The following is a 25730-nucleotide window of genomic DNA, read 5'->3' on the forward strand; positions in this document are numbered from 1 at the left end:
TGACTTTGAGCTGGGGTCCTCTTTTCAGGTGCAGCCGTGGACTACTTCCAAATTGCGCTTTGGGGTGAGGACATCTGCCTTTCACAAAGCATTGTGTAAGTGGGAAAATGCGTGAATGCCTCCTTCGGGGGCTGCCTGCTCCTGAGGGAGGTCCCCGCCACTGCCTCCATCCCTCTGCTCAGATGCTCCCTCTGAAAATCAAACCCTGAAGGTCTGGCCACACGGCGCTGGGCGGATGGCCATCACCACAGACCACAGCACACCCACACTCCTTGTCAAGGGTTTATTTCATCTGCTAACATTCATTCTTGACCTAGACAAAAACAATTAGATGATTATGACTTGCTTTTCCATCACCAACTTGTCTTGTATGAATAACCAAAAGATTTCTTCTCAACATTTTTTTTTTTTTTTAATAAGAAGCTATAAATAAATAAAGCTTTAAACGCTCCTGGGTTCAAGTTAAACACTTCCAGTTCCCAACAAGGTCACAGACTCATTGCTCAGACAGTTCTGCCGTCCCTAGTTCCTCCTCCGGGAGGGTATGTTGCAGGTCTGTGTGGGGAGTGGGCTGTTTGCTCACTGCGTGTTGCCTCTGTCCTCGTGGCCCTAGGCAGAGCCCCTGCGTGGGGCGCCCCTTCTGTGTAGCCCCAGCAGGTGACAGCATCGGATGAGATGCTGCAGGCACGAGGAACCTTCACCTCCACGCAGGTGGCCTGAGCGGAGGTGCTGGACTGGAGGCCCGAGGGGCCTAGGGGCACTGGCAGCTGCTGCTGTCTCTGGGCACCTTGGCCTGAGTGCTGGCCCCGGATGGGACCGGTTTCCAGATGCAGCAAAGAAACCAAGGAGAGACCCGTGTTTCCGTGTGAATTGGGACAACGGATCATAAGTTAAAACATTCCAGTATGTACAGAACAGATCCTACACCCAAGCCTACACACACAGGAAACCCACCTCGAGGAGGGCCAGGTAACCAGGGACTGGGGCAGAACACGGCTGAGCTTTCCATGTATGCCCTGAAAATGACCACCTCCTGACGGAGGCCACAGCAAGCCCCCAGCACGTGATGTGCTTGTGCGAGAACCCCGAGTTCTCATGAACGTGTCCCACCCTCCTCCCTGGAGCATGCCCAAAGGATGAGTGTCGGAATGGATCCCCCATGCTGACCTTCACTACCCCAAGAGAACCACTGTATCTCCTGGATGCTCACCTGCTCAGCATGATGCACCCACTCTGGCAGTGGTCCCAGGCTGGGCGAGCATGCTGCCTATTCCAGGCTGCGGACCACTGCCCTGGGACTACAAGATGAAGTGGTCGTTGTAGGAAGCAGGAGGTATGGTCACCATCCCACCGCAGGCAGGCAAAGATCAGAGGCTGCTTCCTCCTGGTGGCTACCTCATTTGACAACGCATTAGCATTTCTTGTGCTACAGAAGGTTCCTTGCTTCCACACCTCTCTGGTGGGACAGCTGTGATGGCTGAAGACAACCTGGGGCAGGGAGGAAGGTCCCTGGTAGAATCCGCCTGTGAGGCTGCCGCCCTCCAACATGCCAGCCCTGGCCCTCACCACCCTTGTGCCTGCAGGCACGTGTGGGTCCTCTCCTGGAGAGACAGGGCACTCAACCACCTTGGGTGTGGGACTCACACTCTGCTCCCCAGAATCCAGGTTTTGGGCCTCATGTGGGAAAAACACCCCCATAGGAGACAGTGGCCTGACTTCCTGGAGCACAAGAGGGGTAGGGCACGGAGGAAGGGTCTACAACGGATATGGAACATGGCTTCTCCAAACTGTAGGGCTGCCAGGAACAGGGCCTGACCTGCTGGTGGGCAGGGGGTGGGCAAAGGGCAATGCAGGGAGAGCCTGGGGTGGGAAGGGCTGTGTATCTGGGTACTAGGAAGCCACCAAGAGCATTTCTTCCAACTCTAGTTGAGAATCTGAAAGTCTGAGGCCACTCTCCTGGCCATACAGAACCACCACAGCCCCAAGATATGGTTCATGAGCAGCAGGTACAGTCTGCTGTGTTCTAGCCAGTGGAGGCTTGATTGTACTTTTGCACATGGGGTTGTGGGAAGAGTGGGTATGATCCTGGGGCCCAGGGACAGTCTACCGTATCTCAGAGGGTCGGAAAGGTATATGGGGCAGGGGAAATTCTCCTCCTGTCTGGCTGGTCTGGCTAGGTGGCCATCCCCAAAGGCAAGGGGGGGTGCTTGGACACAGGTGGCAGCATCCTTGGACACAGACTTCCCACTCCTGGGATGCACTCTGCCCTCAAAATGGTGGGCAGTGCATGTGGGCCCATCTCCCTGCAGCCCTCCTCAGCCTGAGGACTGTGGGAAATGGGGGGGAAGGGCTCCAGAGGTGTGCTTTGATCTCCTGACCCAAAGCATAAAGCTAGACTGTGTGTTTTGACCTTGGGCCAGAGAGAGAGTGGGCTTCCCAAGGAGGGAAAGACTACAGTCTTCTCGGCTTTAGGCGAGGTGGGCTCTGACCATTGAAGATGGGTGAGCTAGGAGCTCCATTCCTGAGGACACCTCAAGGGGCTGCCTGTGTGCCCAGGGACGGGCTTCACTCTGGCCCAGGGGCCCCAGGGACCAAGGGACTGCCTGGGTGGCCCGAGCTTGGGAGGGTATCTGGAGCTGGTGTCAGGCCGCTGCTGGCCTGCAGTGGGGAGAGAGCAAGCAGGGGTGCACAGTGGGTGTAGGACATGCTCCTGGCAGGGTGAGTGTTGTCTCCACTCTGCTTTTTCTTGTCTTCAGAACTTCGGCCACTGTGAGTGAGTGGAGGCCGGGAAAACACGGATGCCACCTGCCAGCGGCCCTTGCCTGGGGCGCCCCTCAAGCACAGCTCCCTTCTGGAGGGTTGCACTGGTTGACTCCTCACACGGTGGTCTGGGAGGAGCAGTGAAAACTAGCCCCACCGAGTCATGTCCCACTCGTCATCCTTGCTCAGCACGCATCTGCCTTCCGGTGAGCGCACCTGGGACCCTCTTCCCAGCAGAGTTCTGCGTGGGTTCTCTGGTTTCTGCTCCCCATCCCGCCCCCCGCCCCCAAGGGAACACCCCCCACGGCTGGCCACCACTACCACTTCTCGATGATGTGGCTCATGTAGTCCTCAGTGGGCACGCGGCCGGGCTCCTCGGCGTCCTCCCGCGGCAGCGCCTCCTTGGCGCGGTGCAGCAGACGCTCCTCCCGGCTCTTGAGGCGCTGCTCCCTGCGCTCCAGCTGCCGCTTGTACTGATAGCGCTGCTGGAAGAGGTCCTTGGCGTAGTCGTAGAGCTGCATGTCCAGATCGTTCAGCTCCTCGATGCGCCGGATGGTGTCCTCGTCCACCTCCACGCCACCTGCCCGTGTGCTGTTGTACTGCATGAAGGGCCGGATGAACTTGAGGTTGAACGTCCGCTCGAACAGGTACTGCGTCTTGCGCTGGAACTCCGTCAGGCCGAAGAAGGCCATGCCCCGCAGGTTCTTCTTGGCGCTCTCCAGCAGCAGCTGGGCCCGCTTACCCTCAGGGATGAAGGACAGGTTGTAGCAGCCCACCAGGCTCAAGTCGGCCAGCATGCGCACCTGGCGGTTGTTGGCCAGGTTGTACGGGCAGTCCATGAACTCCTGCAGTGTGCAGCCCGACCAGTCTGTGCCCTCGTAGCAGGGTGGCAGCTCCTCAGGCGTGGGTGTGCGCCCATCACACATGTGCAGCGACGTCTTCCATGTGGCCCCCCGCTGCACGTGCCGCCACTCGCTCAGGTAGCGGGACACGGGGTCTCTCAGCAGGGTGATGTAGTAGAACTTCCTGGAATGAGAAGGGGACAGGCGGTAAGGTAAGGACACAGAGGGGGACTGTGTGGAGTACCTGGGGACCATTGGGATGAAGGACAGAGGAGGCTGGAGTCCCAAAGCTGACTGCTTTGGGTGTATCCTGGGGGGATCCTAGGCACCTCTCATACCAACCATTATGTCCTCCTAACAGCCACTTCTGAATGAGAAACCCAGGATCTGAGATGTGACTGAACCTCCAAAGGGCACATGGCCATGCTCGTACTGGCCAGCCATGACGGTCATGGTGTTGTCCCTCAGGCTTCAGTGCCTCCTGAACCCTGGCCCAGGGTCTTCTCCTGAACCCCAAGGGTGCCCTCCTGTCTGCTCACTCCTCAAGAAGGACACCCTGTCTTTGCCCTGTGGGGTTGCAGAGTACGGGGCCCCAGAGCCAATGCCATCTGGAACCAGTGGTTTAAAGAGCTCTCACAGTGGCCGGCTAGGTGCTGCTCAAGGGGCCACTCAGCAGAAGTCACTCACAGTCCCAGGCTGCACGTGCAGGCCTGGTTGGGGCCTCCAGGAGGCCCATGCCACCTCCTGCTCCAGCAGGGGAGGGGTGCCAATAGACCACCCAATCCGGAACCACCCCCGCTCCCCCACCGGGCGACCCATCAATTACTATCTTGTCTTCCAGGAACTGCTTCCACTCCAGGAAGTCAGGGATCCCTCCAGATGCCACTCTCCCTGCTGTATGCAAGGGGCATCCGTTCCATGGCAGAAATGACTCTCTATATGACAGGCACCCAGATGACTCATGTCCCTGCCCAGCAGGATGACTGGCCTGATGGCACCAGGACACAGTGGGCAGTGGGGCGCCTGCCAGATGTTCCTGTGACAGGCCTGGTGGGTGTGGGTCAACGCCAGAGAGGTTATTTTTGGAAGCCTCTCCTCCAGGGCTGGGGAAGCTCCAGGAAGAAACTGCCCCCCTCCACCCCTGGTCAGCAGTGTGAAAGCACATCCACAGCACCCCCTCCTCACTGAGGCCCAACAAGAGCACCCAACTAATCTACTACCCTTCACGCCCCTGGAGAGCCCCAGGGATGCAAAGCTCCTTGAGGGCTGCTGGCAATGTGCTGATCTGATTGCACATCTCCCCGGGGACCCTGGGGGACTGGCATGGCGACTGGCAAACGGTGGTAGGGTACCACTACAGGCCACCCCAGGCTGAGAGTAACATCTAGGAAACTGCAGGGAGGCAGCGCTGGAGCACTTTCCTTAGGGGCCTTGGGATCCCCCAAGCAGAGCCTGGGCAGAGGGGAAACCAGTCAAAGGTTTGGGGCGGGGGTGAGGGGTGGCAGCGGGCAAGACTGGTCCTTCCATGCAGACTGCTGAGGAGACAGGGCAGCAGGTGGCCACCTGACATTCCCTGTGGCTTCCAGGGGCTGGGGCTGTGTCACCCCGGCAGTGGGGCAAGTGGGCAAGGCAGTGGAGAGCACCTGGACAGTGGGGTCGGGGCCACTTTCTCAGTAGGGAGTAGAGATCCTGACTGCCAATTCCTCCCTGATGCCTGGGTTCCACTCTGTGGTCTCTGCCTCGGGCCCTGGTTCACTCTGAAGTGCCTTCCCCACATACTGTGCCCCAGCCCCCTCACGGACCTGACTGTTCCGCTCGCTTCGGGCCTCTGCAGGCAGCTCACGTTCCAGCTTCTGCAGTACGGGGAGCCCTGTGTCCCACACCTGACCCCAGCTCCTGTGGAACGCACTCACTGCCTCTTGCTGCCCTTGGAAGATGTGCAATGGGTCACCTGCACCCTCCCAGGCCCTCAGTGACTGGCGGACCTCCTTTTGACCCTCTTGCTGGCTCCTGGGGAGAGACTCCAGGGCCCTGGCACAAGCTGTGTTCTCTTCCCTCTCTGCTTCATCAGCTGACTCTGGCTCACCCTTCAGAACTCAGGCAGGGCCACCTCCCAGGGGATCCTCGTGCTGCAGACACGACACCCCTTCAGGCTTCTGTCACAGCGGTAACTTTACACTGACCTCTCAGCTCCCTTGACCAGAGCCTCCCTCAGGGGAAGGAGTGGGCAGGAAGGAAGCCAGCTCCTGTGTGTGTGCTAAGCAGGGCCAACATGACTCCCCAGGGTCAAGACTGCAACAGTCGGAGGAGCCAGGACAGAAGGCGCCTCAGGGCGGTCACCTCACACAGCACCTCAGCCCCTTGTGGAGGACACCAAGCCTGAGAGTTTAGGTCCCCAGGGGCTTCAGCATGGGGGTGGGGAGGTGGGTGGCCTCCCCCCGCATGGCTCTTCTCTGCAGACCCTCGCTCAGTGAGAAAGCCCCCAAATGTGGCCAGGACAAGAAAGGTCAGTTCATTAAAGGGTCAACTTTCTAGAAATGCAGTAGAAGACACTGATAAATCCTGACCATGTCAAGTGCTTCTGAAGAGGCCTAGACACACAGGTACGCACCTGGAAACATGCCTATGAACAGAGGCAGCCCCAAATGCAGGCTGAGGGTTACCTGGACTTCCTCCACTCCTGTGGGGCCCTGACCACTCACATGGAAATGGGCTAGCCTGGTAGTTCCTCCTGAACACAGACAAGAGTTTGAGGTGTCCATTGCAGAGAGGCTTGTCTACTTGATGCCACCCAAGGCCAGATGGAGTTCAACATGGCCCCAAGGTGACCTCCGAGGGCAAGAACACATTGTGCGCACAGAGCACAGGCACCCCTCCCAGTGTGTGCCCCCCAGTCTTCAGGCTGAGGTCCTGTGTCAGCACTGGCCTCCATCCTACCATGGAGACAGGCTTGGTGGAGCCTTAGCTTCTCCTACACCCTCACTGGTCCCTGTGATGGGAACAGGGCCATCAGTCCTCTCACCGCTGGTGCCTCCAGGTCCTGGGGAACCAGGTGTGGTCGTCTCTGAAGCCCTTGCCTGTGAGTCTCTCCTGTTGTACTGACTTTGGCCAGACGGCTAAGGCGATGCAGTGACCTACAGCTACCATCTGGACAGCCATAGCTGATGGGAATCCTGGCCACGGAGGCAGGCCTACCTGCTTTTCAAGTTCCTCTGCTCCTAGCCTGAGAGGGTGTGTGACCTGCCCAGGGTCACACAGTAAGTCATGAGGCAAGACGAGTTCAGGCTTCTTCTTCAAAGCCTGTGGTACAAGCTGCCCTGTGGCTGGTGAGATAGCTGGGCTGATTCTGGCAGAGATGCCGGGGTGGTGGAGGGCTTAGGGCCCCATGGGTGGGGTCACTGAGGGGTCTCCAAGGGTACAGTAGGTGCTGGTGTATCTGGAGGTTCCAGAAGATGCATATGAGTCTTCCAGTCTTTGGGGCTTCCTGTTTGCGCTGTCTGGGGAAGCTGGAGAAGCTGACTTCCCCTGAGCCTCAGGCTCACGCTGACCCCATGGCACCCTGGGCACCACATGCCTGTGTGAAGCGGAGTCGCTTCTCTCCTTGCTGCACCCCTGGGTGCTGGCCCAGGTGGGCAGGAACAGAGGCTCACCTGTGCTAGGATAACTCAGAAGGGCATCAGGATGGAGTATGTGACACCTTCTCTGTGCCACACGATTGTGACATCATGACATTGCCATGCCCTGAGCAGTGTGTCCCCTTCCTCCATTCTATCCCCCCAGACATGGCCTGTGGTGGAGAAAAACAGCTCAGGCAGATTCTGTATCTGCTCAAGGGGCCAGCAGCCCCGGCCACTCCCCAGCTCTTATCTGGACAGTGTGGGAGCCCCTGCAGGGGCGCATACCCAGAGTCTGCTGGCCTCCTCAGCGAGCCTCCTCACCCACCTCCACCTTGTCCACCCTGGTCCTCACTCTCGCTGCTGCCATGACACAGCAGGCACTCTGGCTACAGGCCTGTACCCCGGCCGTCCTCTGCCCAGGAGTCCTGCTCCCATCTCCCTCATTCTGCTCTCTGCTGGGACACACTGGCTGTTCATGTTCTGGTGTATTGTTGGGTGAAAGAGGGAATGGGGGCCCTGTCCAGAAATGAAGAGAGACAGAGTGCAGTGTGCGGCAGAAGACCCCCCCCCACCCGCCACCAATAGATGACCGACCACACCCCAGATCAGGCAGCTTCCTGCCCAAGATGTGACCTGATGTACATTCTATGAAGGTGCCAAGGGGCTCATGACTCAGGCATATGAGTGTTTGTCAGGGGCCAAACAACAGTGTGCACCCTCACTGGTATCTCCAGCACCTGCCTTCTCGTGTCCAGACAGCTGCCACCAGGCTAATCGAGACCCTGCCCCAGAGCAAAGTTCTTCCTGCACTGACATCTGGGGTCCCTCTCAAACAGGGGCTTTCTGCCTATCACTCTCCAGCAGGATCTGTCCATTCAGGTGGTCCAAGTGCCAAACGACAAGGTTTCCAGAAAAAGGGAAGTATGGAGGCGGAGGGGAGGAGATGAGGAAATAATGAGAATTGGAGTATATAATTCACTTAGACTGAAATGGCTCCCTAAGTGCCCAGCAAGTGAATGTGGGGACCAGACCCAAGATTAAAAGAAAGATGACCCATACAGCACCTGGACAGAAAAACAGAATACATGAAGAGGACTGGTTGTCAGAAAGGGACCCACTTTGTGGCAATACCATATGTGACAAATCAGTGGCTTCAAATAATACAAATAACGGCTTCAAAATGCTGAGGGAAAATGACCAGTGACATGTCAGACCCCACCAAACCATCAAGCAAACATGAGGGGAGACTGGAGACATTAATTTTCTATAATCTTATTTTAGAAAGATATTGGACTAGGTATCTTATATAGTAAACAGTAACAACAAAAAATTTAGCATGGGAGACAGGCACTCCAACCCAGGAGAGAGATTGAGAAGGTCAAATTGTACACCCCACTGGGTCTCCCAGGAGGAGAGGAGCAGGGGTTCTAGGAAAAAGGGGCATGGACAGATTACCTGCTGTAATGGAACATTTGTGGAAAAAAATTCACTTGGAAAAAATTATGAAGATGAAACACAAAGCAAGTAAAAGAAATTGGGCTAACAATAATTCTAGGAAAAAACAAGAAGTAATATAAAAAAGAAAACAAAGCATTCAATTAGGCAAAGGAAGTAAACAATGCTTTTAGAGACATCATAATGTCAACAGTGACTATTGATTTAATAAAAACTCGAGCTTTTCACTCTACTTGGAGTATGGGTGGGCTACGGAGAAGGATGTGCAAAAGCTTAGGAACATTTAATCTTCATCTACCAAAACATAAAGCAAACAGATAATGTTTAAATCAGTAAATCAAGAAATAGCACCATAAATTATTTAGAAATACAGAAGTAAGTATGTGAAGAATACTAAAGAGAGCGTCAAGTGATAATCTGGGGAGGATGGAAAGGAAAAGCAGATCTGTTGGTTTTTACTATAAGCCTCTTGGAACTATTTGTCCTGAAGCCTGTATGTAGACTATTTTAACTAAAATATTAAAAATGTAGCAATGAGGAAACTGGCCAAAAAGTGTATGGAAAAATGCTTCCCTTCATTAGTCATTGAGAAAAGGGCACACTGAGCCCCAACGTGATACCCACCAGACAGGCAAAACAGAAGCAGGGCAATGCTACCTTCCACACCGGCTCATGCAATGTGAACTGGGGACAGCTGTTATGGAGTGTCTTCACTGGAAAGCTGAAGGCACACAGATGTGTGACCCAATATGCCTCTCACAGGAACATGACCCAGGGAAACCCTGTCGCAGCATGCTGGAAGGTCTGGGAAAGACTGTCCCTAGCTGCACTGTTGGCGACAGCCCCTAACCTCTGCCACAGTGGCCCGGGTACAGAAGCAGCGGTATATTCCAGTGGAATACTGCCCAGCAATACAAATGGGCGAACTGTTTACAACAACTCTGGTCAATCTGATGAATAAGATGTTGCAAAGAAAAGGCAAATTGAAAAAATTTAAGAGTATGATACTGTTTATAGTTTCCAAATATAAACACAGCCAAAGAAAGTACTATTTAATGATGCACATATAGAAGTTGACATTATTTTTTTAAAAAGGTGATGAGGTGATACACACAAAAATTCAAGGCAGAAGTCGGCCTCAGTGTGTGCTGGGCTGGGAGGGGTACTGGGGTGGGGGGTGCTAAGTTCATGGCAGCTTCCAGGGCAGTGATTATGTCCTTCTTAAGGCAGGCAACTGGGGTGTGGGGGCTTGTTTTATGTTTTGTTTCTTGCAAACGCTATGCAAATTCCTTTGTATGTTTATAAAACACTGTGATAAGATAGCAGTTTAAAAAAGTTCAACAAAACAAACCCAAGATTCTCCCTTGCTGGCTTTGCAGGTGAAATAGCATTTCTGCCAAAGAAGGAGCCTCAGTTCCCCAAATGTACCAGTCCCCTCTATCTTTGCTCCCATGCTCCCTCTGCCTGCATTCCCACCCCCCCACCCCGCCCACCTGTTAACACTGCCACAGAGAGTAGGGGATAGGGGGAGGTCCTAGAGTACCCTGTGGGCGTCAACTTTGGGGATGGTGAGGGCGGCCAGTTTTCCAGGCCAGTAGGGGCTGCCTCTGGCTTGCGAGCTAACCATGCATCAGTGGGCTGGCTGCTCTGTGGCATCACTAGGAAGGAACCACAACTTCTCCCAAGCTGGAGCATCCAGTTGGTGGCTGGCTTCCCGACTAGGAGGGCCTTAGGGTACAAACAGGGTCAGCTCCACTCTTGGGGCTCCCCTTCAGTGCTGTCAATCCCAATGCAGGGACCTTGTTTGGTGACTTGGCTGGCAAGTTATGCTCTTTTGGGGTGGCAAGTTTCTGGCACAGCCCTAAACCATGTGCTGGCCTAAGTGGGTGGCCATGGTACCCTGACCTCCAGGACAGGTCTCTGTAGAGCACAACTGCCTGCTCTGCCCTGGGACAGGCCCGGGAAGTTGCCCAGGCCCTCCTGCCTATGGCGAGGGAGCAGGGCTGACAGCACTATCACCCCCAAACAGAGCGCGTACTGGAACTAGAGGGGTGACAAGGAAGCCCTGCCCACATCTTCTCCTCTGAGGCCTGAAGCACAGGGGGTGCTCACTGCCACTCATCCAGTCAGTGCCCTGCACAGCAAAGGACACAAACTGGCAATGCCCCCAGGTCCCTCACACCAGCAACGGCTGCCATGGTTACTGAGGTTCACAGTCTGCCAGGCACAGCCCAGGGGGGCAGGCCCATCTCCCCTTTCACAGAGGACAAATTCCAGCCTTAGAAGCAGGGTATGGCTCTGTTATTCGGTGTCCAAGTGCTCTGGGCTGGGTGGGGTGGGACCCACAAGGACAGTGGGAGGTGACAAATGGGAGGGTGGAGGGCACTTGGAGGGGCACTACTCCCAAATGGGGCAGGGTCGGGGGGCTTCTCGGAGATGGTGAGTGACTTGAGGAGGGGGACAGTGGAGGCTCAAGGTGCAGGCAGGGCCAGACCAAGAAGGGCCTTGTTCATCTGTCAGGAAAACCAGCTCAAATGGGTAACGGCATGAAGTGCAGCATGCACATGGATTTCAAAAGATAAAACGCGGGACTTCAAAGAAATTTTATGCTGTGAAGTAATTCTAGTCCGCATGGGCTGCAATCACTCCTGACAGCCCACAGGATTTACTGCCTGTACCATGCATTTTTGTGTTTGATGACTTAGGGTTAGTGCTTTCTGTGCGCTTAGCTGCTCTGCCATTTTCGTGTGCACAGTTTAGTGCATCTCACAATCGTGTAAGATCCTAGTGGGCAAGGAGAGTTTCTCGTTCCTGGGTCCAGACACTGCTGTCAGGCAATGGCCGACTCTAAAGTTTTAAGTCTGAGTTTTTATAGGACAGCTCTACCCCTGGTCTGGAAGCCCTGCTTTGTTGACAACATAGCACACAGAAAATTCTGCAAGATCCAGCAAATGAGCTTTGAGTACCATCCTGGAGCAGGAGGTGGGGGGCAAGTGGGTGACAGCCGAGAGGCAGCTCCTGCCTCAGGTCCTGCTCTGCTCTGGGGTTTTGGATCAGGGTGATGGCACCTTTTCACTGTCCTCAGAAGCCATTCCCCCTCCTGCCACCTGCCTGTGGGCATCAGGCCAGTCAGTCCACAACCATCTCTGTATAGCTCACTTTATCAGTTATGTGACAGCTGGGCTCACAGGGGTGAGGTGAATGGTCGAAGGCCAGAGCCCACACCTGCCCTGTTTCACTGGAAATTGCTGGCAATAAAGCCCTGCCTCCTTGCCCCTCCCACGGATGACACCAGTGGCCAGAGGAGGCTTTATCTTCCTTTCTCTGCCCCGAGAGTATGGGTTTGATCTGAACCCCATGCCTGAACCCACCCACTCCCGACCTTCCCCCGGCAGCCCAGGGCTCTGACCAGAAACCAGACTTTGAAACTGGCTCAGGCAGAGCTGGGTGAACGCACAGGTCCCTGTGGCTGGGTGAGAGGCCGGTGGGGCTTTAGCTCTGTGCCCTAACAAGAAGGGCTGGGATGCGGCAAAGCCATTGCAGAATGCTGGCTGCACGTTAGCTACCCATAACACATGGAAGCCAGGGAGGGAAGAGATCGTAGCTGCCCACTGCAGACTGTGTCGAAGCAGAGCCTCTTGGAGGCGAAGATGTGTGGAAGAGCCCACACCAACCCCCCAGCTGCACTCCATGACTGCTACTCAGCAGGCAGGTGTACAATTAAGGGGCTGCCTCAGAATGGTGAGGTTACGGATTCTTTCTAGCATTTTATTATAAACATTTTCAAACTCACAGCAAATCTGAAAGTCTGGGGAACACCCATTCGCCTAAATGGGTTACTTTTAACATTTTTATACATTTCTGCATTGTCTACAATGAGTGCACACTGTTGAAATAACTGAAATAAAGGAACGGGGATTACAGAAACATCTCTAATGCTTGGTATGGGGCGCTGGGGTACACAGAGGCGACACGAAAGGGCCAGGTTTGTGATGTTCATCCTCTATGACAACATGCCAGCTGGCTGGCATCTCAGAGTGGCAGGCTCACTGCCGCTCACCTACTTCCTGGGCTGTGGGCTCCCATGGCAGGGGTTCTGTGAAAGAGGGTCCAACCCACCAGTCTGTTAACTCACACCCTGAAATAAAGGCAGATTTTTCTAACCAGTGCCAACAGAGCTGCAGCTCCCTAATTGTGGGTGAGGACACTGTCATTTACAGCCGAAATTATAAAGTCTTAAAAAAAAAAAAAAAAAAAAAAAAGGACATACCACTGTATTACTCCTGGATACACAGTCACTGGAAGAAAATTGATGCCATGGGTCACAAGAAGTGCCCTTGGAGGACCAGCCCCTTTCTCCCTCCTAAGGGTGATCTTGGGGGTGGTCCCAGACTGGTCAGGGAAGCTCTGTGTAGGGTACTCATGCCCCCTTCTACCCTGGTTGTGTACTTTGGCCTCCCAGGTCCACGAATCCCCCTTCGTGGGGACAGAGGCCACACCATGAGGCCAGGATCTACTCTGAGAAGTATCTGGGAATTCAGAGGGAGGGCTCAGGATAACTTGCTGGGTGGGTGGGAACTGACCACAGTACTCCAGCCCTCACTCATGGGCTGGCTGGGGCTGGTGTGCCAGGAGCCCTGCCTCCCCAAAGTCTTGCTCTGATTACTGTCTCACCCCAGGGCCTGTGGGCACAGCAGGCCAGGGCAGCCAGGGCTGTCACCGAGGCCTGGGTCCACATTACAGGAAGGAAATGACAAACTTCAGGAGTGGCCGGAGCCAGGAGCCATGGCCTGACCTGCTGTGGTTAGCTTACTGAGTGGAGTCCCATTAGGACAGCTTGCTGCCAACTCTAGGCCAGGTGCTAGCGGCCCCAGGACCCATGCCTGACAGCAGCCAGGAGCCCGGTCCTACTGTTCTTGGGGGCCTTGGAAAGGGCTGCATGTGCACTAGGCCAGCTCTGGGGAATGTAGCTCATGCAGTAAAATGACCTAGCACAGAATCCAGATGGAGGATTTACCACCTTACAAAAATGCAAGTCTGATTTTTGGCTCTGATTCCCCTCAATTGCCCTAGGTGGGGCTGTAACAGGAAGAGGGCTGCAGGTGCAGCTCACCAGGGGGAGCACCTGGCTGGCTGTCAGCTGGGTCACCCTTCCTCTCTGACCCAGGATCCCCATGTGCATCATTAACAGAGCTGGCTGGTGAGCAGTGCTGGCCGAAGGGAGAGGGAGCCAAGTGCGAGGGAGAGGTGAGGCCCTTTCAGTGCTGGCATGGGCAGTGAGAGGATGGGCAGGAGGAGATGGACCAATTTCTAGGCAGTACAAGAGGGAACCAGCACCGGGCTCTGGCCATGACTGACCTCCTGCACCATACCCAGTACTGTGGGAGCAGCCCCCACCTGGTACCTTCAGGAGACCTAGATCACCAGATGCTGAGCTGGTGGTGGCAGGCTGGAGCTCCCTCTCCAAATGCACTGTACAAAAGGCCTGTGGAAGGCCATCCCTTCTAGGGTAACATGTCCACAGAACAGCTGTGGTCAACTCATCCTGCTTCCCTAAATACCCGGGTCTGTGATCAGGGGCTATGTGAGTGCAGGCCAGTTCCTGCCCCTCCACCTAGTACAGGTACAGCCAACAGCTGACATTGTCCTTGGCGAAACACCAGAATATGAGCTCTGGGGTGAGTGAAGTCTCATTGAGCCCCTGCATCGGCCTGTGAGTTGGAGAGGATGGGGAGGGCGTGGCTTACGCAGACACAGAAGACTGGCCCAAGACCACTTGGCCCCTGAGGCTGAATTGTGCTTGGGCAGGGACTGAGCAGCAGGGCTTCCACGCACGTGTCCTGGCGTGCCGGTCCAGCAGGGGGCGTACACTGGACTGGCTGGTAGTGCCCACCTCCAGCAAAGTGAGGAGGGCCTCCTTGGCTCACCTAGTGAAGGAGTCTGGCTACAGGGATCAACACTTACGTGGGCCCCCAGATGACTCCTCAGGCTTAGGAAACAGCAGGGAAGTCCTGAGGAGCAAGAAGCCCAGGAACTGTTCTGTAGCCAGGTGTGGCTGTGTGACTAAGTCTGGCCATCAGCATGGGTGTAGAGACGCCGTCCTCCCCCCTTTTCTCCTGCTGGCTGGAGTGTGGATGTGACTGCAGAACACCAGCAGTTACTTGGGATCATGAGGCAGAAGCCCTACTCTTTGGATGGCAGGACTGACAAAACCTGGCCTCTTGGTGCTTCCTGTGGCTGCACCACCACTTGGGCCTACCTACACTGGGCTCCTTTTCAAAGGGAGGGGAATAAATGGCTACCCTATTCTGGTCTCTGAACCTAACCTACCTATTCAGGGCCAAAGTGGAACGACCTTGGTGTGATCAGAGGGTAAGCTCCTGGGGTGGGGCCAGCCCTGTCTGGGGTGGGCCCCAGGGGATCAGGAGCTTAGTAATGACTGAAATAATTTGTTGAACCTCAGTACTTTACCCTGGTCATCCTGGACACTCAGAGGCATCCCACGGAAGGAAGTATTCTCACTTTACAGATCAGAAAACTGGGCCCACAGAGGTTAAATAGCAAACCTAGCCACTGAGCTGGCTGGTGGTGGTGCTGGAGCTCGAGGCCAGGCCCACCTGGACCCAGACCGTAAGTGTCTGATGACAACTGTCCCCCACCCCCCAGCCCCCAGAAGGCATGTAAATGTCACTCTGTGGCAAGGCTGGCCACTAGCCACCTGCTGACCACTCACCAAACTACAGCCAGGAGCTGTGATATTTTTTAAAGAGAACTATGAACACAATTTCCAATCCATTCAGTGAGCTCATTAAGAGTCAATAGTGGTCTCCATAAAGGAAAAAAACCTATCCAGACCAGCCACTAGGATGCACCGTCTCCAGAGCGGCTACACTTCACATGGACACTGTGACCATCCTCCTGATACCGTTTCCCTGGGACGTTGGTCACGGGGAACAAGCCAAAGCCCTGGACTTTGGCCCAGCCTGGGCAGTACATTGCTGTGGCATCCTGAGAGGGCTTCCTGGATGGGCTCTCCTTTAGTCATGCAAGGCCTCCAGCTCCCCCAGCCTGAGGGCAGATGGTCGCTGATACTGCTGTAGGCCCAGAGCTGGGGTGGAGACCTAACCGTACAGTGTCCCCTGCTGGGAAGCCAGATGGGTGAAGACCCATTCCTATGGGGCTGCAGGATGCATGGGTGGCGGGTGTGATTCTCACAGGGCAGAAGCAGGGAGCAGTGGGCATGAGAGCAGGGCTGCCATGAGTCCTCACCCTTTCCCATTGCTATCACACAGTCTAGCTCCCAGGGAGAAGCCCATGCTCCGAAGAGCCCCCGTCCGAAGGAGGAAGAGGGCCCCTGTAGAGTCCCTAAATGTGTCCAGAGAGGCCTCTCTGATCTTGCCCCCACCAACTTCTAGGGCCTCTGGGATCCAAGGTCTTGAAGACAGGCAGGGTGTGTAGGGGAGTGGTGGTAAGGCTCCCCATGCTGGGCATACCTGCACCAGGAGCTGGTTTGCACACCTCAGCCTGGTGCTGGGCCCTTATTGTTAGGAGGAGTTGCCAGAATGAAAGGACCTATAAGTAGAGTTCTTGTATGGGGGTTCCAGCAGGCCAGGGTGAGGGAGGCTATCTGACTAGAGACCAATGGAAACTGAGGACGGGGCCTTCCAGCAAGCTCCTGACAGCAGAAGGACCCTGACCAGGCCTCCTCTGCCTGCAGGTTCATGTATTAACTCCTCTACCACACAGGCATCCCAGCTGCCAGTTCTTTCCTGCTGCTGGCACAGGCTGACCGAGGCCCTGCACCCCACAGGAGTGGTACTAGGAGCTGAGAGCCCCCACCCCTTCATCGTGTGCTCCCAGGTAGGCTTCCGGGAGCTGGGAATGTAAAGGGGAGACTGGGGAGAGATGGAGCTCTCTGCATCTGAAGCATCCTCATGGACAGGGCCGCTCCAGGATCAGACTCTGCCAGCTGTTCCCTACCATGAGGCCTGGGGAGAGTGAGGACCCCTCTGGGCCTTACTCAGGCTCACCTCCTGGACCTCCCAGGCTCCTGTAAAGGCCTGGTGAAAGGCTGTCTGTAAAAGAGAATTACAACCCTGATGGAGAGGAGCCTCTAGTCCTGGGCAGATGCATGGAGCCCAGGCAGGTACAGGAGGTCGGAGCTTGGTGACCTCACCTCTCTGCCTCAGGGCTCAGCACCCTGTCCTGGGCTCCACGGTCTCCTTGGTCTTATTCTTTTCTCCTTCAAGGGGGCACTTGCTGCATACAGGACGTGTAGAGCTCCGCCCTCCTTAGTACCTGGAAGGGGTGAAAGAGTGGCCAGTGCCGGGAGCAGAAAGGGTGGGTGCCTTAATCCCAGCTCAGCGTCTGACAGGACCTCTGAGGTGTGACATTGGAGCTGATATCTGAAGCACCTGGAGAAGGAGCATTCCTGACAAGTCTCCAGAGGAAAAGGAGGTGGGATGGGGGAGGGCAGAGCACAAATGCAGAGGGGAGCTCGTGATTTTAGCCATGAAAGGACATCGTTATTAAACAGTGGGAAAAAGAAAACTTCTGTTTAAAAATTCCAAATTGTTGACAAAACATGAAGAAAAATAAGTCAATTAGTTTAGGCTTAGGAAACACCTCTAATAGGCCCTTCTTCCTCCACCGACAATATCTGTAGCAGATGAAAATATTCCATTTACAAACAAGGTTAGCCAAGTTTTAGGAGAGCAGAGCAGATGACCTCAGCCCCCTGGCGTGGCACAGAAACTCTGAGGTGCTGGCTGGGCAGGTACCATGGCCCATGCTGGACCCCAAAAGCACCGCATTTCTGGAGCCTGATGCCCTCACCTTCCTCCTTGGGGCAACTGACCAGGGAGTGGGGCTCTACGCTTGAGGAAGCCTAAGCTTTTTTCCCCAAGGCCCCTGACCTTTGTGATCCCAACTGGCCCCTCACAAAGCCCCTGGGAGACCCGTGGGGCAGGAGGGGACTTAGCCATCAGGTTTGCATGCTCTATGGGGTGCTGTGGAGGCCATGCCCACCACACCTGTGCTGGCACAGATGGGAGAAGGTCCTAAGCCAGGGCTGGGGTACTGTGAGTGGCCCTCCCGGCTCCAGCCTATGTGTCAGTCACTCTCCATCTTCCCTGTAAGAGCACCTCAGTGGACACATCTAGGACCTCAGGCTGGGGTGCCCTGCGAAGGAAGTCTGGGTAGGGCCGCTTTCCCTGGAGATGCACTTCCCAGCTATGGGCAGGGCTACATGCCACAGTACATGGCGAGGGTGCACGAGAGCTTCAGCAGGCCTCCTGCTGGGGAGCTGTTTTCCTGACAGCACTGACACTGAGGTGCCCAGAGGCTGGGCAGTGATGGCTGGGATGCCAGGCCCACAAGGGCTCCTCCTGGCAGGTGACCGAAAGACTGTAGCTGTTTGCGGTTCTGGAAGCCCCACCCAGGGTCTCACTGGGGGCCGCATCCTCCCAGTGAGGTGAGGCTTAGGACTGCTCTCCGCTAACCCAAGCATGGTCCTTTCTGGAGAAGGCTTCTTCCATTAGCAAAGGACTGGCTGATGGCATTCTGGGAGAATGCCTGCTGTCCCCCGACCAACCATGGCTGGGTCAACCCTAGCCCTGGATTCTCACCTGAGCACAAGTGCTGCTCTGCTCCAGGAGTGAGGACCATCTCCTCACATCTCCTTTCACTCTCAGACTCTACCAAGCTCCTGCCTGCTGCTCCTGGGCATTGCTCCAGCAGAGTGGGGGCTGACCAGCAGGTGACCCCAACCAGGCGTCCAGACCCCACTGGGCTGCTCATGGTGCTCAGGGGCTGCCCATTCCTATCTCATGCCTGCCCACCTGGCCCTTGCTGGATTCTGATACCCAGCAGGTGAGACTTTTGCCTGGACACACACACTCACCTCGGGTTAAATGTAAGGTGACTGTGCCCTACTCCTTCCCTGGGTGGGGCCGTGTGGTTGCTGACTCAGCCCATGACCTGGCCTCTAGAGCTGTGGCCTCTGCTTGTCATCAGCTTGAATCCCAGCTGTGGGCTCATAAGCTTGCTCTTGTGGCTTCCAGACCTTTGCTGAGCTCTTTCTCCCACATCCACACAGTCTGGACCTGCAGACCTGCCACAGCTGCCTGGACCCAAGGAGGACAAGGTGGGGGCCCATGAGGGAGGTAGGAGGCTGTGTGAGGCCCTGCCAGGCTGTGCAGCCCACGTGTGGGCTGGACCTGCTCCTGCCATTCACCAGGCAATAGCAGCTTCTGGGACTCTGTGCCAAGATATATCCCGCAGCTAAGACCGAGCATGGACGGTCCATGCAGCACGATACAGCTTGGCGGACACGGTTCCTGCCAGGCTACAAAGAGCTCAGGGGCACACAGCTTGATACCCATGCCCAGCAGCTCCATGGCAGCACCGGGACACGCAGCTCTTCTGGGGACTCTGCAGTGACATGGGAGCATACATGTGCATGATGAACAAAAGCACCACATCAGAGCTCGTGCTACAACTCGATGCCATTCTGGGAAACACTAAACTGGGCACAGATGAAAACTGGGACAGAAATGTAACATGGGCCAAAAGCAAAGGCGGCTGGTCCCAGGGCCTGATGGCCTGGGCTACTTTTTCTTCTCCTTTTCATTTTTCTCATGTTTTTGCTATTTTACATAACCAGGCATGTATTATGAAACAAACAAGACAGCAAGATTAAAAGCCTTTATATACCTGATACCATCTGCTTTTTCTCACAGGAGATGCAGAGTCAGAGGCGGGGGAAGCTGGGGGCCTCCCCAGCAGCTACGAGAATGTCTCCAAGGCCATGAGGCTACCAGCTGTCTGCTTTTCAGGGGGTCAGGAGGGCCAGAACTGGGCTGAGGACCACTGGGATTCCCTCTAGGCTCAATTTGCTGATCCCACAACTGGCATCTGGTCCCACAGAGCCTCTGAATGGACAGGAGGGGGCAGATACTCCCTCTTCCATGTCCACCCATCACCTGCACAAGCACAGTGTGCTGGGGAATGATGGCTTTGTGTGTTCTCGGAACGCTATCTTTACCCAGACACAGACATTCTGAGCCTAAATGATAACTCTAGACAGAGTCATCCAATACCCAAATTAACTGCAGTGTCCCACTTTCTTCCCCCCTGTGGTCCCTGTGACCCAGCTCTGCTCTCCCAGGGAGGGTGACTACCTCCGGCTCATGTGCTGGGAGAGTGGTCATCTCAGCAGTGACCCTTAATCCTGGGGACTGGGGACACCAACCTGTCTAGAACCAAGGAGCCCTCCATCAAATGCTTCTATGGGGGTGGAAGAAAAGAGGGTGATGCTTATGTGAGGAGTGGGGCCTAGCAGGCACTCACTAGCTTTGCTCCTATAAGTTCTAGGTAGGTACCACAATAGACCCCCTCTGTGGATGGGCAAACTGAGGCTCAGGAGTGCTTCCTCTGCCAAAGTCTCCTAGCTACCAGGGGCATCCACACCACTGAGCAATCCCAGACGCAGGGTCTCTGAGATGAGCTGGACAAGGCACAGGGTACCGAGTCTGTGGTCTTTCAACCTGCCAAAGGCTCTGCCACTTAGTGGCTGTGTGGCCAATAGGTAACCCAATCCAGGGCCCCTGGACCCAGCCATGAGGGAAGGAGAGAAAGGACTCCAGAGCATGAACAGCCACAATGGACTCACCTGTTCTCGCCAGCCGTGAGTGGGGGCACCGGGAGAACATGCAAGAGACTGAGAGAAAAACCATCCATCAAATATAAAAAAGCATAAGTAACCCTATTTCACCTTAAAAAAAATCAAAACAGTAGTTAAAAATCCTCCTACGAGTAGTCAAGTACTGAGAAATGTCTGTGGCTTACTTTGAAACTGTTCTGCCAAAAAGAAAAAAAAGAGCAGACACACATGTAAGTACACCTACACATGTACGTGTAAGTAAGTATATACACAGATACATGCCGGTACGTGGAGCAAGAGCTCATGTGCACAGGTGAGCCTGCCCAAATGCCAAAGCAGTGACAATCAGTGTGTCCGGTGTTAAGGTTGAAAGCTTCACTACTTCGTAGGTTCATTTTTCAAAATAAAAAGGTGGTGGTGGGGGGAAGTCCTACAAAGAAAATGCCAGGCTACTTCTACCAAATTTTTAAACAACAGATTATCCAATCTTATGCAAACACTTCTAGACACTGGGAAAGAAGGGCGCCCGCCTCGCCAACCTGTTCTACGAGGCCAACATTACCCCGGCACCAAAATCAGACAAACACAAGAGAAGAAAGGAAAATTACAGCCCTTTTTATTCACATTGCACGCGTAAAAAAAACCCACACAAAAATCTTACCAAATCCTATACAGCAAAACAAATGGAAGATACCTCACTATGGCCAAGTCACATTACCCAAGGTATTCAAGGATAGGTTACCGTGAGAAAATTCATAAATGAGACTTATCATACCAATAGATCACAGACTGTGGTGGATGTATAAGACGTTTGATAAAATGAAACACCTATTCCTGATAAAACTCTCAGTAAAGCAGCAATAGAATGAGAATTCTCTTAAGCTGATAGAGCTTACAAAGTAAGCTAGAAGCAACACAGTCCTCAGGGAAGAGTCAGATGCATTCCCTCTAAGAAGAGAATGGGGTAACGCCCCATTCTATACGGGGTGTCTCACCTCACACGATAAAATGGCAAGATGGAGCCTGTTGTCCATCTCATCTTTGTTAAACATCCACATGTGGGCACCGGGCTGGGGGCTCCACCCTCAGAATCCCAGCTGTGGGACAGACCTACTTCTGCTATCCAGTGCCCTCGTCCCGAGACCCAGAGTGCCTAACAGGAAAAGGTCTGGCTTGTTCTCAGAGATCTGCAGGGTCCGGAGGTTTGGGGAGGCCACACCAAACCAGAGGTTTGGGGAGGAGTGACAAGAGGCAGTGGCCTTATCAGCTGGCATCCTCCCCGCTCCCAGCCTCCTGGGGGCCAGGTGTCTGACAGGAAGGGCCCCAGGTACCAGGGGAGCTAAGCAGGTGCGTCAGCCAGAGCACCTGCTTCTGAGTGAGCTTAGCAGGCTGGCCTTGGCCCCAAGGGGGAACCCCTGGCTGCATGACTTGGGGGTCTCCAGGGGCCGATGCCTTGCCTGGAGCAAAGCAGATCAGGAGGGTCCACATGTAGGCAGGATGTGGGGCCAGGGCCTCTCTAAGCCTCAGTTTCCCTGTTTCACGGCACCAGGCTTTGCCGCCTTACATCAGCTGGAGGCTTCTCCATCTGTGGGAGGTGTGGGTATGCTCAGGTGGCAAGCAGGACCCCAAGAAAGGCCTCTGGACAGATCTGCAGGAAGATCATCCCTGGAAGGACACGTGCTAACAGCTCTGCCCCAGGGCCCTGAGCACAAATGGCCTGGGCCCTGCTCACACTTCTATCTCTGTTAGCCAGTGGCCCATAGCCTCATCTCCTTGAACATGGTTCTTGGTCCTCCCTTTCCTCTGTCCAACTCTCTCACTGATCAGGGTCCTCCAAATGCACATTCCTCCTGCTGCCCACCTGGTGAACCCCTGCCAAGCTCCTTGATCCCAGGGCAGCTTTTGGGGAGAGGGTCCAGAAGATAACCCCTGCACTCCTGGGTGGGGGTGGGGGAGCCAGACCTTGTCTGGGGTAGAGGGAGCCAGGTGGGGAGGAAGCTGGGGAGAGGAGAGGAGAGCAGGGGCAGAGCCATATAAGCCCCAGGTGCCAGCCCTCCTACCCCCGCACTAGCACAGGAACCAGCTTGGGTAAAAGGGGTGAGACAAGGGACCTGAGAGGGATTATTTCCGGAGGCCCTGACTATTCCCCCACCCCCTTTTAAAAATTATTTGAGAGAGAGAAAGAGAGACAGAAGGAGAGGAGGACCGTGTACTCATGAGAGCTGGCTGTGGGGCAGGGCAGAAGGAGAGGAAGAGAATCTTAAGCAGACTCCCTGCTAAAGCATGGAGCCTGATGTGGGGCTCAATCTCATAACCCTGAGATCATGATCCGAGTCAAAATCAAGAGTCAGACACTTAGCCCACTGAGCCACTCAGGCACCCCACCTGCCAATCCTTTCTTGGAGTCCAAGCCCAGTAGGACACGGGCTAGGGCAAGGTCCTGGCCTGGCATTTGAGGAAACCTGGCAGCCCATGCGGCAGGGACACCCATACCTTGTGCAGACAAAGAAAGAGCCCATACCAGCCTGAACACAGAAACAAGCCAGGCCTCAAGTCTTGAACTGGAGGAGAAGTGTGTTCTGTGCCCAGGAGCTCAGAGACCTTGCTTCCCATGAGAAGCAGGCAGAAAGTGCCCATGAGCTGGGGCATGGTAATGGGGGTGACAGGGAAGGATGACGGAGGGTCCAGGGTTAGGGAGATGCCTGCAGGAAAGGACCGTGGCAGCACAGCAGGGCCAGAGTTCCGGCTGTGGGCACTGAGCCTGTGCCACCTTGCAGGGAACGGGCCCAACATGTGGGTGGAGACACTGAAGCAAAAGGAGCAGCTTCTGAAGAAGATTCAGGGCCCTCCAAGGGCTGAAGGCAAGGGCATGCGGTTCAAGGAAGAGGACCCGTGACTCAGTGGGCACATGGTGGAGGGCAGGCTCAGAGGGCAGGTGGGGTGCTGTCAGCTGACGGGCTCCAGCTGGAAAAGATGGCTTGACTCACACAGGAGGGTGTGTGCAATGTGTGCAAAGGAGATTCTGAAACAGGCCATCTCCCAGTGGGGCTGTGGCTGGGCTTCTGCCTGTTCACAAAAAAATCCCTGGTCACTGGTGCTCCTCCTCCCTGGTAATGACAGGTCCCCAGCACCCACACGATACCCACACTGCCTCCCTGTTGCTGGCAGCACACAAACTATGGGGACCTCCCACCCAGGCTCAAAGATGGAGTGTGCCAGCGTGTGGGAGCTGGCGATGGAGGGCCACAGCCTGGACCTAGTGAGCAGGACACTGTAGGGCCCTGACCATGGAAAGTCACATAACCCAGGGCACCCACAGACAAGACCAAGAGGCTGCAGCGCAAAGTCGCCATGCACTGGAGGGAGGGCCCACTATCTCCTCCCCCCAGCCACATACTCCCATCAAGGTTCCCACCTGGACAAGTGTGTCTCCCTAAGCTTCCAAGTGGGCAAAGCCCATGGCTGGGAGCTCAGGGTGGGTCCAGGGAGAGCCACACCTCCAGCTGCTGAGACTCGTGCAGCTGAATGCAGGCCCTCTTACCACTTCTGAGGGGCTCTAGGGGTCCCAGGAGTTACCTGAAGACACACACCCCTTTCATGACCAAGGTCCCAGCCTGTACCATGGGTGCCCACTCAGCCCCATATCACCCCCTTGGGAGCAAGGGCTAATACATCAAGGGGGGACCACACAGCTGTAGCCAATGGTTTCCCTCTGCCTGCCAGGCCTCCAGGGGAGGGGAGCTCCTTAGGGCTCTGAGTCCAGACTGACATCCCTCCTCAGGATATCTTCCTCCTGTCTGGCCCTGAGTTCCCCACACCCACCCGCCTGGCCCCATGCCTGACCCTCCCAACTCCGTTCCCACTCCTGCTGCAGATGAACTCCCAAGGCCATGCTGGGTGCTGGCTCAGGCCCAGGTGTGGGGTCCTTTGTGTGGCTCCAAGTCCCTCCACCTGTGCAAGGCCAGTGGTGTCAGTCTTCACAGGTCCTGGCGGAGCTGCTCTCCTCTCCTTCCAGTGTCCCCCTGCACACCCGGCTTCTTGTGAAACAGCACTGTTTGTCCCAGCCTTGTTTCAGTGAACCTCCTTCTCCCCTTTTCTCTCCCTTCAGACACTCCTGCCCTGGCCCACCTCTCAGCCATGGGCATATCGAACAATATGGCCTGGCCTATCTCTCCACGTTTCTAGGGCCACGTGGGGCCTGGACAGAGCAAGACTCAGAGAAAAGCCGGGGCTTTGAGTCTTGGACTGAAACTGACAAGACAGTATGCATTTGCTCCATAAAACCAAGACCAAAAGCAGGCAGTGGTGGCTGCTTTGGTGGCCATCACCCACCTATCAGTCAATCCCCTTGCACAGAGCTGGGGAGATCAGCAGGGCAGCTTCCGTACTTCCCAGAAGCCACAGCTCCGACCCCCACTAGAGGAGGGGGCCTCTCTCTGCTAAAGGAGCAGCAGCAGCAGCAAACCATGGGCCCCAAGGGACCTAGGGATGGATCCTCTGCTTGCTGAGGGCACTGCTTTTGGGTGTGTGGGCCTGGGCAGGCACGGTACCCAGGCAACCCAGGAGAGGAAGGCCTAGTGAGATGGGGTATGAGTCAGTCCACGCTGCACAGCAGCATGAAGGCCCCACTGTATGCCCTCCTGGGGCTCTGTAGTGAAGTCCACAAGAGGGATGGCCTCACCAGGCCCAGGCGGGACTCAGCAGTGGGAACACATACCCCTACATACTTCTAAAACTTCTCAAAGTGGGGGCATAAACACAAAGCCCGAATAGTGTCTAGAAGGCTAGCCACAGGATGGTAGCCTCCACCCTTCCTGCCAGCTGAGAAGTCTCCCCTCTGTCATCCAGGGCCTCATTTGCTGAGCGGCACCCCCAAAGGCAAAGAGGTACTGTCCCTGCGCTGACACCAACCTCGGTGGGAATCAGGAAACAGAGCAACATAAAGGCTGCAGGCTGGAAAGTGGTGCCAGCTGGGCCATAACTATCCTGCCAGTCCTCAGAAGCCCCCGCACCCAGGAGGGAAGCACCAAGTCCAAGACCCGGGAGCCTCCAGAGCCATAAATGACCTTGTGCAGGGCTCCCTCAAAAATCCAGGGTTTCTGAGGCCGTGAGAACTTGGCATGCACCCCTAGCCTCCTGTGGGCTGGCCTGCATAGGGTCTACAGGGACAGAAAGGCAGAGAGGACCTCGGGGGTGCCTGGCACCCAGAGCCCACATGTGTGCAGCCTTAGGCCATGGGTGAAAGAAGGAGTCTCATACACCTCAGTATAGACATGGCTGTTTCAGGGCTGCCCACGGGCACTGAGAATTAATAATCAACCCTCTGAGGTGGGAGGCTACCTGGAGGCGAGGGCTCCATGAGGAGGGGTCCGTGGCCATGCTGAGCCAGGCAGA

General features: G+C 55.4%; 1 protein-coding gene across 1 annotated transcript in view; it reads right to left on the bottom strand.

Moving 5' to 3' along the window:
- Positions 1-268: 268 nt before the first annotated feature.
- LOC111160877 (heparan sulfate 6-O-sulfotransferase 1) overlaps positions 269-25730 on the bottom strand; it is a 43892-nt gene continuing 18430 nt past the window's right edge. Inside the window, exon 2 of the mRNA XM_022524267.1 lies at positions 269-3786. Coding sequence (XP_022379975.1) covers positions 3078-3786 — 709 coding nt within the window. The 3' untranslated portion in view covers positions 269-3077. The remainder of the gene's footprint in view (positions 3787-25730) is intronic.

Source organism: Enhydra lutris, unplaced genomic scaffold, assembly GCF_002288905.1.
Source record: "Enhydra lutris kenyoni isolate GAN:26980312 unplaced genomic scaffold, ASM228890v2 scaffoldscaffold78, whole genome shotgun sequence".
In the NCBI taxonomy this organism is placed as follows: domain Eukaryota; kingdom Metazoa; phylum Chordata; class Mammalia; order Carnivora; family Mustelidae; genus Enhydra; species Enhydra lutris.